We start from the raw sequence: 13,515 nt of genomic DNA on the forward strand, positions 1-13,515 counted from the left end.
GAGTTGATGTAGATGGATGGATGGTTAATATGACAGATCAGTAGATGGAGATGGCTCTTTAGAAGAATGAAAATAAGTGGAATAAAAACAGCACTGATAATCACATTCATTACAGATGTTTACGTATTTGACACTTTCCTTATCACCAGGAGGAGCATACGAGGTGAAGCAGCACTCATTCTTCGCCGATCTGGACTGGAACAGTCTGCTGAGGCAGAAGGCGGAGTTCATCCCTCACCTAGAGTCGGAGGAGGACACCAGCTACTTTGACAGTGAGTCTCCTGATGGTTACAAAAAAAGAAAGGTTGTTGAGGTAACAATGTTTACGTCTGCTGTACCGCAACAGGAATAAACTAGGTTTATTTTCCCAATTCATTATCAATCTATTATTCCCCTTTCATCACATCAAGCCCTCTATTTATGTTTTCCTGTCTTTCTCAGCCCGCTCTGAGCGTTACCGGCACGTTAACTCATACGACGAGGACGACACGAACGACGACGAGCCGGTGGAGATCAGACAGTTCTCCTCTTGCTCTCCACGCTTCAGCAAGGTCAGCGCCACCCTGTCGCTTTTAATCTCCTCTCATCCTCTGTCTCGCTTTCGTCCTCTGACTCACGACACTCTCACATCTTTCTCGCCCGCACATATTTCTTCGCAAATATCATAAGGAAGGTGAGATGACAAAAGGATGACTTGGGAATATCTCTCGTTTTCTCGCCGCTTTTTGCTTTCCTGTCCCCTCCAATCATTTATCCTCCCTCTCTCTTTTCTCCAATCTTACCATGCCACTTTTATCTCCTCTTTCACCTCGACGTCTCCCCTGCCTTGCTAATTCTCTCGCTCTAAATGCGAAGTGGTTCTTATGAGACAACTAGAGTGAAAGGGCTGTAATTAAGGGAGCTCATGTAGAGCGCACACACTTTCTCTGTCTTGCTCAAACAGCGCTAAGCATACTCTGTATGCAGCTTAGTCCACATGGAAAAAAGCATATATAAAATAAAGAAGTACTGTAGATCAGCATCTTGGTGCGATGTGAAATCAGTGAAACCCACTCCTACTCAGGTCACATGACTTACTTTTCTGTAAGTATGTTCTTTGGCGAAGAAGGAGGAGTTTATTTACCGCTCAATTGCATAATGAAACATTTTTATTAAAAAAAAACGTCTTATTATAAGAATATATAAGGCGGTGGTGTGGTGTGGTGGTTAGCAATGTCGCCTTGCACCTCCAGGATCCGGGCTCGATTCCTGGCCAGGTTCGAATACCCCCTCAGTGTGCATGAAGTTTGCATGTTCTCCTGGTGCTTGGAGGGTTTCCACCAAGTACTCCAGTTTTCTTCCACAGTCCAAATATTAGGCTAATTGTAGTGTGAGTATGTGTGTCTTGTGATGGATTGGCACCCTGTTCAGGGTGTACCCCGCCTCATGCTCTAAGTCTAATGGGATAGGCTCTAGGCCCCCCACGACCCTGAAGCGATATACTGTATCTGTAATTAAGCAAAATCACACAAAACACCATTTGCTGGAATTGTCACTCAGCTGACGATGGACATTTAATGTAATTAACAGGGGTCAATGTAGGTTTAAATTCTTATCGGTACTATGTAGCCAAAAGGCGAGGAGAATAAAACATGGAGGTGTTGGACAGTCCAGTAAATCTCACAAATTTCTCCTTATATTTCCACTTATTCCGCTTTAGAGTATCAGCTGACTTTTGAGGTCTAAGATTGAATCCTAAATAGCGTTAAATGAAAAGCTAGTACGCTATTGAGAGTGTACAATCTCTTCCCAGCAAACCTTGGTCCAAGTCTCCAAAAACCGTTAATTTGTAAAGATTTTATCAATTAAGGCATTAATAATTAAGTAATGCCCTTGATCAGGGGTTGTAGTCATTGTTGGGAAAAGTTTACTTTACTTTACTTGAGTACAAGATAACACCCAAGATAACATATTATTAGGCTGCAACTAACGGTTATTTTAATAATCGATTAATCTGTCGATATTTTTTTTTATTAGTCGATTAGCTTTACTACTGTTATTAATGAGCTAACGCTAACTTGTCATGCTTGTCAAGCTGGATAACGAGTAAACACCAGCACCAGGGACATTACATCACTCACTTCAAAACAGAACAAAGGTAGGATTCTGTGACTTCCCCTGCTGTTGAACTCCCTTCCTCCTCTTTTTTTTTGCTCCGCCCTGTCTATGAGGCGCCGAACTCTGCTAGCATCAGTGCGCGAGAGAGACCGAGTGTGTTCACTCCGCTCTGCGCTCAACTAAAGTTTTTTTTTTTAATAATCAAATGTATCCACGTCGCGCGAAACAACGAATCGATTATGGAATTCCTTGCCAACTCTTTTAGTAATCGATTTTTATCGATTTAATCGATTCGTTGTTGCAGCCCTACCTACATTACTTAATAAAAAGTGGAAGTCATCTATTTGACTATCTAGTTCTACTTGATTAGTGTACTTAAGTACTTAAGTATCAAATATACTGAGCCGTAGTCTTTATTTCTGACATGAATCACCTGACACATGATTATGAAATGCAATTATACAGAATAGTCACCAGGTGGCGATATTATCACTTCAAATACTACACAGCACTGTAGTTAAGTAACTTAATATATGTAGTGGAGAACAAAGTACATACTGCATATTTTTTTAGGATGTAGTGGAGTACATAAAAAGTATCTACCAAAACTAAAAATGCCAAAGTACAGATAAATTAAATATGAACTTAAGTACAGTAATAAATATGAGGCGTATAAGTATATAAGATGTTTCGGGAATGGCTTCAAGCAATTATTAAAGAAAGAAAGTGTTGTTGAAGACGACATACCGTTGTCAGATGCGTGTTCTTCCTGAAAGTGTGTCTGTGACTGGTTGTGAATGTGGATTTTGTCAGGCAGCTGCTCTCTCCTCAGTACTGCTGAGACACACAGTTAGTGTAATTATCGGTTATTAGAACACCGGCAACGGCAAGTGATACATATAATTAAACGTCCCAGTGCTGTTGCTGTCTATTATCACCACTCATGGAAAGGCTCTCGTCCAATCAGATTACTCAGTCGGAACTAAGTGTTGTATAACATATAATTAGGAGAGGTTGGATGCTTGTAGGATTTAAATGGAATTACCAAACGTTTTACACTGATGCACACACCTGGTCCTCACACTACCTGCATTTAAAGCAGAAATGCTAGCACAAAATATAACACTGATTATATGAACTACATGCTGCAATCTGCGTGCTGCTTGAGCTCAGGCCTACAACAGCTATAAGTTTTACCCTGGTTGCTAGAGCACACGCCCACACACTTTGACACACACACACTTGCGCACACACACACACACACACACACACACTTGCGCTGTAGCAAACATTCGTATCTTCAAGTTGCTCTTAATGTAAAAGCACATTTGCACACCACTCCAGATGCATTTATATTACACAAAAAAAGAACTACAAGGATAAAGAGGTTTGCGTGGCACGCCTCGAACTTAGTGCAGCAAATGTTCCAAAAAAATTAAGCATGCTGTACCTGAAAACAAAACCATCAACACACAAAGCACTGCCTTCCTGCCTTCTAAAGAAATGCAGACATTTTAAAGTTTGTGTAGGCTTTAGGTAATGTTCTTACTCAGAAAGCTAGCAACAGGTGACTTTCATTTTCGATGAAACTTTCGATGACACGGTAAAGCATCAACTCCTCAATTGACTCCACGGTACTGGTTTTGATTCATCAGAGCAGTCCATATGGTCTGAATTGTTTTTACAGGTTCCCATTAACAGTGCTCGTTCTCACCTGCAATTTGCCTGGCAGTATATGTAAGTATTACAGCCAGCTTTTCTACTGAAAAAGCCTAGCATGTAACATGTCAATCTAACAGAAAAATTACAGAGTTAGGGTATAGGTTATACATTGTGGCCAAACCCACATATAGTGCTGTTTGAGTAACTACGAGAAGGTATTAAACAGTTTCAAGATTCAGTTTCTTTAACCATCTGTCCTCCCTTAGACACCTTAAAACCTGGCAGTATAATTCGCTAATGACGGTCTGGCCCCTGGGGATGAATTCTAGGTGCACAATGTCGAAAAACACGTTTGTGTAGGCTTTAGGTAATGTTCTTACTCAGAAAGCTAGCAACAGGTGACTTTCATTTTCGATGAAACTTTCGATGACACGGTAAAGCATCAACTCCTCAATTGACTCCACGGTACTGGTTTTGATTCATCAGAGCAGTCCATATGGTCTGAATTGTTTTTACAGGTTCCCATTAACAGTGCTCGTTCTCACCTGAAATTTGCCTGGCAGTATATGTAAGTATTACAGCCAGCTTTTCTACTGAAAAAGCCTAGCATGTAACATGTCAATCTAACAGAAAAATTACAGAGTTAGGGTATAGGTTATACATTGTGGCCAAACCCACATATAGTGCTGTTTGAGTAACTACGAGAAGATATTAAACAGTTTCAAGATTCAGTTTCTTTAACCATCTGTCCTCCCTTAGACACCTTAAAACCTGGCAGTATAATTCGCTAATGACGGTCTGGCCCCTGGGGACGAATTCTAGGTGCACAATGTCGAAAAACACGATGAGCATGCACTTGGTTGAGCTGCGGACCTGCCTCACTTTTTTCGGTCGTGGAGATAATGATTGCTTCATTTCAGGGTTGTATTTATGCACCTAGGTTTCATCATAGTAGTAATCCTTAACATGAAGGACAGCTTATCCATGGCACACTGATGGAGTTTTTGGCAAACTTTAACACGATGTTCCTTCTGCTCCTGGGTCAGCTGCCTCGGGAAATATTTGGCAGCAACATGGCGCAAATTGTTCAAATCACACATGAGGATTGCTTGGACTGGTCCGTATGAAGCACTGACAACGGCAGCAGTGTTGTGGATTGTTCTCCAACAACCCTCATGCACAAGTTGCCAAATAGTTTTCAGGGGTTGAGATCGTTGAAGAGCTTCCCGATAATTTGTCGCCTTTCAGTTATGTTCTCCCACTCTTTATGCGCATGTTCCACTCAGAATACCCCAAATGACTCATTGCAGCATAACTGTAAATTTGCTGAATCATGTGAAACATTTGGATTGGCAGATTTGCCCGGTTTCATGAGCACAGAAATCATGGTTGATCCCAAAGTTAAAATGAGGTATGAACTGATGAAGTCTGAGCTGCTATGGGTTCTTTTTCAGGTGTACAGCAGCATGGAGCACCTGTCACAGCTGGAGCAGAAAGCAACGGTGGTGACCCGGCGAGAGCATAAAGGACGTCGCGAAGACAAAATGGCTAAGAGAGAGAGCCTCGGCAGCTTTAGCAAGAGCTGGAGGACAGGGTCACCAGAGATGTAAGTGCTGGTGCGAGTGTGTGGCTGCATGTTTAAACCAGTCTAAAGTAGCCAGCATTGCCTACTGTGCTAACTCTAAATTCAGATCACTTTGCATGGAGTTGAAGATTCCTGATTATACATGGCATGCCTATTTGTAGGAAGCGTCTGTCGTGTTCTGAGTCTCTGTATATGGAAGGAGATTCCAGTCCTCCACTAGGCGCCAGACGACGCTTTTCTGCGTTGATGGACACGCACCGTTTCGCCTCGCCTCTAGAGGGCGATGGAGAGACGCAGCCTCAACAAAGTGGAGCTAAAAGTCGGGGGTCATCACTAGAGGGTACCACTGCACCGTCATCACCCATTGCTAGTGAACCTATCACGTCAGTAAAGGAGGCGCCAGGAGTGAGTGTGGGAGGTGAGGACAGGGAAAGTGTCTGTACTGTCGTAATTAATGTTCTGGTATAGTTACTATAATGATGTATTGTTTATATGGGTATATTGTTTATGATTATTTAAGTCTTCCTTTTTGCAGATAAGCCAAAAAAACTCTGTGAGGTATCAGCACCACAACCCATTCCATCAGCCACAGGTGCAGCAGCAGTACCGGTTTTCCGCGACGCTGTTGTCATGGGGGAATCCCCCAGCCAGAGGGCCACCAATGACCTAGTTCTAAGGCGAGCACGCCACCAGCAGCTCACTGGAGACAGCGAGAAACGAACCACACGTCCTGGCAACAAAGTCATCAAATCTGCCTCAGCTACTGCACTGTCTGTCATTATTCCATCAGGTAAATTATTCATCAACGAACTTATGAATGAATATTTATTGGTAATTTATTGTATGATTTCTCGATCCACTGGTATAATATGCTTTTTTTTACCCGTATAGTCGAGCAGCATGCTAGCTCACCTCTGGCTAGCCCCATGTCTCCTCGCTCAGTCTCGTCCAACCCATCTTCACGAGACTCATCCCCAAGCCGAGACTACGGCCCTACGGTTAGCGTACTCCGCTCCCCCATCACTATCCAGCGCTCTGGCAAAAAGTACGGCTTTACACTGCGGGCCATCCGCGTCTACATGGGGGACAGTGATGTTTACAGTGTCCATCACATGATCTGGGTAAGACAGATGTATGAAATAGGTGGTGCACTTTTAGTTGAAATTCTTTTTCCAGTTTAGTTCTGGACAATTCCCACCTGGGCAGCATCTTTTTCAGGTGTTGCTTATGCAATAAACAGCCCTTACTGCCTTTTTCTGTAGGCATCAGCTAACCAGTAACTGTGCAGTGTTTCTTGCTTAGGTCTTCATTTAGTTTCCTTGCAGTGTTTTGTTTATATTTTTGTACATTCTTAGCACGTAGAGGAAGGTGGTCCGGCTCAGGAGGCAGGAATGTGTGCAGGCGACCTAATCACACATGTCAATGGAGAATCTGTGCATGGATTGGTTCATACAGAAGTGGTGGAGCTCATTCTGAAGGTAAGGATGGTGTTATTTCATTAATACGTGTTATTATTGGTAAAATAATTGGTAAAATATAAGAGTTCCTTAATCCAATCAGATATTTTTCTGCAAAATAACTAATAAGCATCTGCAGAAACAGCAAATGGGCATAACAGCTACTTGGGTAGACTCCATGTTTCTCATGTTCTTCTTTCTATGACTTTAGAGTGGCAATAAGGTGACTGTCACCACCACGCCCTTCGAGAACACATCGATCAAAGTGGGTCCTGCTCGCAGATCCAGCTACAAATCCAAGATGGCCAGACGCAGTAAAAGAACAGTCAAAGAGGGACAGGAAAGGTAACAAAATATCTAAAATATAATAGATAATACAGACCCAAATCAAACGTTATCATAATTAAAATATTGTTACTTTTCTCTTCTTCTTTTGCTCTGCAGTAAGAAACGAAGTTCTCTGTTCCGCCAGATAACCAAGCAGTCGAATCTTCTGCACACTAGCCGTAGTCTATCATCTTTAAACCGCTCTTTGTCCTCTAGTGAGAGTTTGCCCGGCTCTCCTACACATAGTCTGTCTGCCCGGTCACCCACTCAAAGCTACCGCTCCAGTCCTGACTCCTCTTACCTAGGTGAGTAGGTTACATAGCTAAAACAAGTCAAATAACCTTTGGGGACTTTTAGATGACCAGATGTAATATCATCCTGTTTGCAGGTGCCTCCTCTCAGAGCAGCTCTCCAGCCTCAAGCACACCAAATTCCCCTGCTGCCTCCCAGCACATGCGTCCTAGCTCTCTCCACGGCCTATCCCCCAAACTGCACCGTCAGTACCGCTCAGCCCGGTGCAAATCCGCTGGCAACATCCCTCTGTCCCCTCTTGCACATACGCCATCACCGACACAGTCTTCACCTCCGTCCTTGTCGGGTCACACAGTTGGAAGTTCCAATATGACCCAGAGCTTCCCTGTCAAGCTTCACTCATCTCCTCCTATTACAAGACCGAGGCCCAAGAGTGCCGAACCACCCCGGTCTCCCCTTCTCAAACGGGTGCAGTCAGCAGAGAAGCTCGGGTCGCCTTTATCTTCTTCTTCATCTTCCACTGACAAGAAAGGCGGAATTGGGGCAATGAGAAAGCACAGTCTGGAAGTTGGCCATTCGGATTATCGTAAGGAGGGCTTCCATTGTGAGCTAGGTCTTCAAAGCTTGTTGGAAACAGAAGGGGAGAATCTGGCGTCGACCTCTGCAACAACCCCATCACCTACCCGGCCAACAATTCCATCACCCATGGAGACAGGTGTTTTTAAGCCAGTAAGGAAACTGGGCAGGCAGGAGTCCCCATTGAGTAGAGATGCTTTGCTTGCTGGAAGAGTAAAGGAAAAGGACAATGGCAGGGTAAAACCTGGTGATTTAACCCTGGCAAGTGACAGTAAACTGGCAATTGTCTTGGAGAAGTCACCACCTGCTACTGAGGCTCAGCAAGATACCATGAGCAAGAAAGTCCCAGAAGAGATATCAAGTCACATAAGATCTCTCATTGTTGACGTGGCTCAGCGATCACCATCCATACCAAGAGATACAAGCCTAGCTAAACTTGATCAGCCTGTTGTGACCAAACCTTCACCTGTTGCACCAGAGTCTAAACTTAGTGTAGCGCCATTAATTCCATCCCCTCTGACGTCTACTCCAAAAACCACAGAACTTACTCCAAGTGTTACCGTAGGAGGTAAGCATCAAATTTGTGACACCAAGTCTCCAAGCATGATTGTCCAAACCCAGACACCAGGGACTGCCAAAGCTCACCAGAGTTCTTTCAGTCTTGTCAAGGACTTGCAAGTAAAAGAGTCTGAAAAGAAAGCAGAAATGAAAGAAATGAAACTAGAGACAGGAAAGACTGTTGCTCCTGTTAAGTCTGGTGGGCCAAGCAGTGGCCCTGTAAAGGCATCTCCACTTCCTGACAAAGTCCCAGTGACAACCACAGAAGTACCCAGAGTTATCAAGGGACCATCAAATGGAGACACACTAAAAAAGTCAGGATCAGAGACCCATAGTAGGACTTCAGTGAGATCTGGCTTACCTCCTTCCAAGGGGGTTGTTTCACCCTTCCCACCCCAGGTCCAATCTCCTGCTCTGGGCAAGCTACGACAAGACAAGGGCCTTACTCCAGTCAACTGCTACCGAGGCACCTTGGACTGGGAAGACAAGTGTCTCTTGGAGGTTGTTGAGGAGCATTCTCCTTCTCCTACACCATCTCCTACTGGAGCCACTCCTAGCCTGTCAAAATCACCTCTCCAACCTGTAGTAACTCAATCCTTATCACCTGGTGACAAAAGTGGCTTAACTAGTGTGTCGAAAATTGGGCAAGAAGCAGCCAAAGTGTTAATCCAGGGGGTTGCAAAGGACAAGGAGGCTGTTAAATCAGCAGAGCAAACCAAGGCTGTTGCACAAGGAAAGACAGAAGTTTCAGCTGGGAGTAGCCCAAACGTGAAAGTAGCAACACGAAGCCCTACCGGCACAATACCACAGAAAAAGAATGGAAGCACGAAGAATGGCTTGTGATGTTTCAGCACAGTCTGCTTTTGCCTTTATTGCAGATTTAGCACTTAAACACATCAGGACAAAAATATTAAGATCAAGCAAGAGATGAGACAAAACATTTGTGCAGAAGTTCTTCTAATAACAGTTTTATTTACTGTATATAAGAAAAAATAGTAGATGTATTACAGTTATGTGTGTTGAGAATGATGAGTGTTGCTTGATTGGCAAGGTGAAAAAGAAAGTGCAAAGTGCTTTAACAGATCAAATAATGCTGAAGTCCGTAAATGCAGATACGTTGCTTACGAAAAATGATTTGTTCCTGAGACATTCACTAAACAAACAATACTGCAATGATCTTACCATTGGTTATACTTATGAAAGAGTTATTTCTCTTGAGTTAGATGCCTCTGTGTGTGATTAGCATGCCGTCCAGTGATTATGCAGCTAGCGCTCAAACTGCCTGTGGCTTCTTCTTAAGCTGTGTAGGTGGGGGTGGGGGAACAAAACATAAAAACCCTGAAAGATTTCATTTCCGTCAGCCCATAAACCAACAGACGATGATTTAAAAAGGAAAGCCGTGAGTTAAGATGGTTTTGAATTATGATACACTGCATGCAAGTAAGAAGTGTAGCCTTCTTATCAGGTGCCAACAGGAGGCCTGGCATAGTAGCCCAGTGACAGCTTCCTTCATCGCAGCTTAAACAGCGCTGATATAATCGCTGACTGGGGCTCATTATAGTACCCGTTTGTGGGCTTTGTATCCGCTCTGTTAAACAGGTGCCTTTCAGCTGGGTTTGCTGAGATACGTTCACAACTGCGCTGTCAGAACGGATAAAGAGGAAAGGTCCTAATGGAAAAAGCAACGTTTTGCACTTTTTGAAATGTATTTAGCAAAGCGTGTAGACGAGCAACATGGTTAAACACACGATTTCAGTTCCCATTTATAGTCAAGGACGTTTTTGCTTGAAGTATTGTAACACATTTCAATATGTTATAGAAATCATTTAGCAAAAAAATAAATAAAAGAAATGCAAGCACCTTTCATGTCAAAACCCACACCTTGGTGGATAAGGTAACTCTATTATCACAAATAATTTTATGATTAAGATTTGGTATGATATCTACTTTTAACCTGAGACATTCCCAATATAATAGAAAAAAAGATGACAGGTAAAATATGTTGTTTATTTACTAGAGCTAAGATGTATAGATCTATACCGATAATGTTTGGGCATAAAATACAGAGATCAATTTATAATTGTTCATGTATTATACAATAAGTATCCCAGTTAAGCTAGCAGTGTTGTTTCCCTTGGGGTCTCTCTTTGTGTTTTGTGTGGTCTTAGTATAAAGAGGCCTGAACACTAACACATTTAGTTTATAACATCATTTTTGTCATTAGTCTGGTGAATTTTCTTAAATACTGTATGCAGCCATTTAAAAAATTCCTTTACTTCTCCAGAATGGCACAATAACAGTGTAAGTTGGAGTACACTGACATCTGGTGGCTAAACAGCACATTGTCATTATCATGATGCTTGCATTTTGTTTGATTTAGAGCCCTCTGCTGCCTGGAAGGTGAACTACAAGTGCAGTGAATGCGTACAAGTTTTTTTTTTTTTTTCATTACTTTACAGGGAATTATAGACTCAGTGGTAGTTTTTTTTATGTGCCATGCAAAAGGCCTGAGTTCAATTTCCACTCAATGCCCAAACCCCAACCACAGGATGCAGTGCAGGTCCCAAACCCGGATAAAATGGGAGGGTTGCACCAGGATGGGCATTTAGTATTAAAAAACAACAACAACAACAAAAACCTGTATTGTGCAGATCAGATGGTCAGCTGTTGCAGCCAACAACAACTTTAAATCAACTCCACCTTGTTTGTTGTAGGTCTGCATCATGGTTTTGCCTTAGAAAGAAAATGACATGACTGAGCAGAAAAAGAAAAGATGAGGAAGAAACTAGAGATATCATTTGCATAACAAAGGTTGAAATCAGTTGATCGTTTTAGATTCATAAATCAAAGACAAACTGCACCTTTAAGAGTGATGACGTAGGAGCCACTGCTTTCAGTTTACTAATTATACTAATCATGTGCACAGTCATCTGAGCGTCTGCTTCCTGATTGGGGTATTGATTGTGAATTTCGGATGTCATGTAGCCTGATTACTCGACTGATGTATTTTAGGTAGACAGCTGTGTATTGATTTATGGATTTTTAGGGATGAAGTCCAATAAGGCAGTTTGTATGTATGTGTGTGTGTATTGAGCCTGTCAGGGGAAGAGTGCTAATAAGCACGATGCTCTTTCTTTTGTCATAATCCTCTCTGTTTGGAAAGAAGTTGATGGGAGGAAGGAGTTTTCACTGATTTTCCCATCGTTCTTATGTGTACTGATACAGCAAAGAGCATACTTAAACGATGCATGGACTTCAGAAAGCATCTCTGTGACAGATAGTAGCTGGAAACACTGTAGGTCCTAATTTGAACAAAATGGATTTTACTTTTAGGCTCAGGGGTTCAAGAAAGGAAAATCCTGACAAATATCAAATGTATGTAGTTTGCACCTTTACAGCAAAATGAAGTAGTGGTTGGTTTGAAAAGTGTGTAAGCGTTTCCATTTTGCACTTGAGTTATGAGGCTGATGATGGAATGGAAGTCAGTGTTTTAATGTGTCAAAGTGAAGAACGACTTCAAAAAATATCTTCATGATATTTCACTAGATCAAGCACTATAAATATGATCAAGATGAAAGTGCTGTGTGAGAGAGAGAGAGAGAAAGAGAGGTTAGTAAAGCAAGAAAAACTACAAGTCAAAAGAATGTTTTTGTGGCATCATAGTTCCAGTTCCTTTGGTTCCTGTTTGAGACTCCCAGGGTAATGTCTGGTGGCGCTTCTCTTTCATGTGTCCATGTGGGTTTTTTGGGGGGGTTTGCTGGTTTCCTCCTTATAACCTGCCAGTAAACTGGACTGACTAGTGTAAAATGCTCCTGTGATCCATTCAGCATGCATTCTTGCTTAATTCCCCGTTGACCCCTGGATAGACTCCAGATCAGCATAAAGCTGAAAATAAGTGTGCGACTCCAGCAGATTTGTTTGGCACACTAATTGGCCAGGTTTGCTTACCGTGAGGGAATTGTACCCTGCTGCGTGATGGAAAAAAATTGTCTGTCATCATAACATTCTTATGTTCAGCAATATACTTTAAAGTCTACGAATACAGAGTCCTAAAGCACATCGACAAGTCTGCGTGGCATCACTGACGCGGGTTTGAGGTAGAAACAAACACAGTATCACACAAACAGTAAAGCGGACACCAGAACTTATCAAAAACATCTGTTTCTGTTTACTCGTTGGATTTAAATGCAACTTTCTGGTGACTAGAGCAGAACCTTGAGGGATGCCGTAGGTCCCTATTAATGCTGAATTTCAAACTTCTCTACGCAAAGCCTTAATCATATCCATATCTTTCGATTTTAAAGTCCAGTCATGACTCCATTTCGAAGAGTATTCTCACGTATTCATAGCATTTAAAAATAACAATTTGTTTAATGCTAACTGACACTACGTGATTTGGCATTAGGATGTGAGAACTGTTTGTATTTCTTGTTGATTCAAATCATAAGAAGACCCGTGAAGGTTTTCAGCCACACGGTAAAGCTTGCAGGTCTCTAGGCTCCTTACAGCTGGAACTCAAAACTCATGACACGTACTATTAAAACACATCTTTACCATAAAAACACATGACTGTTACAGTATATCATATCACAAAATTATAAAAAAATCCAATTAAAAACAACAACATTTTGTAAGGGTTTCTGTTTTACTTTGTAGCCAGGTTTTTCTGGTTTCGTATTCCTGATGTAAAATGAAGATTTGATGAATTACGTTCCGGCTCGTATCAAGTAAACAGCATCGTTTACTCCTGACTCCTAAGACATAATCAGTTTGTGAATTCTCCATGGATTTTTTGTTTGTTTGTTCGTTTATTTATTTATTTATACCGCGAATGCACTTTATTTTACGTCAGAGTGAATCTTCTTTTACGCAGAAGTTTGATATGTACTGTATTCATTCACCACGTAGAGAAATGTACACCGAAATGCAAATATTCTCTGTTTTCATGTGAATGTTTTAGAGAGGAAAATAAAGGAACAATCATTTATTATGTACTGATTA

General features: G+C 42.0%; 1 protein-coding gene across 2 annotated transcripts in view; it reads left to right on the forward strand.

The window, feature by feature from the left end:
- Positions 1–13,515, forward strand: part of mast1a (microtubule associated serine/threonine kinase 1a) — a 71,075-nt gene extending 57,560 nt beyond the window's left edge. For both annotated transcript variants that reach the window (XM_053476809.1, XM_053476810.1), the window contains 10 exons: positions 150–272; positions 442–551; positions 5,214–5,365; positions 5,506–5,762; positions 5,880–6,134; positions 6,236–6,465; positions 6,700–6,822; positions 7,013–7,146; positions 7,246–7,433; positions 7,517–13,515. In XM_053476809.1, coding sequence (XP_053332784.1) covers positions 150–272; positions 442–551; positions 5,214–5,365; positions 5,506–5,762; positions 5,880–6,134; positions 6,236–6,465; positions 6,700–6,822; positions 7,013–7,146; positions 7,246–7,433; positions 7,517–9,357 — 3,413 coding nt within the window. In that variant the 3' untranslated portion in view covers positions 9,358–13,515. The remainder of the gene's footprint in view (positions 1–149; positions 273–441; positions 552–5,213; positions 5,366–5,505; positions 5,763–5,879; positions 6,135–6,235; positions 6,466–6,699; positions 6,823–7,012; positions 7,147–7,245; positions 7,434–7,516) is intronic.

The sequence above is a fragment of the Clarias gariepinus genome, chromosome 18 (assembly GCF_024256425.1).
Source record: "Clarias gariepinus isolate MV-2021 ecotype Netherlands chromosome 18, CGAR_prim_01v2, whole genome shotgun sequence".
In the NCBI taxonomy this organism is placed as follows: Eukaryota; Metazoa; Chordata; class Actinopteri; order Siluriformes; family Clariidae; genus Clarias; species Clarias gariepinus.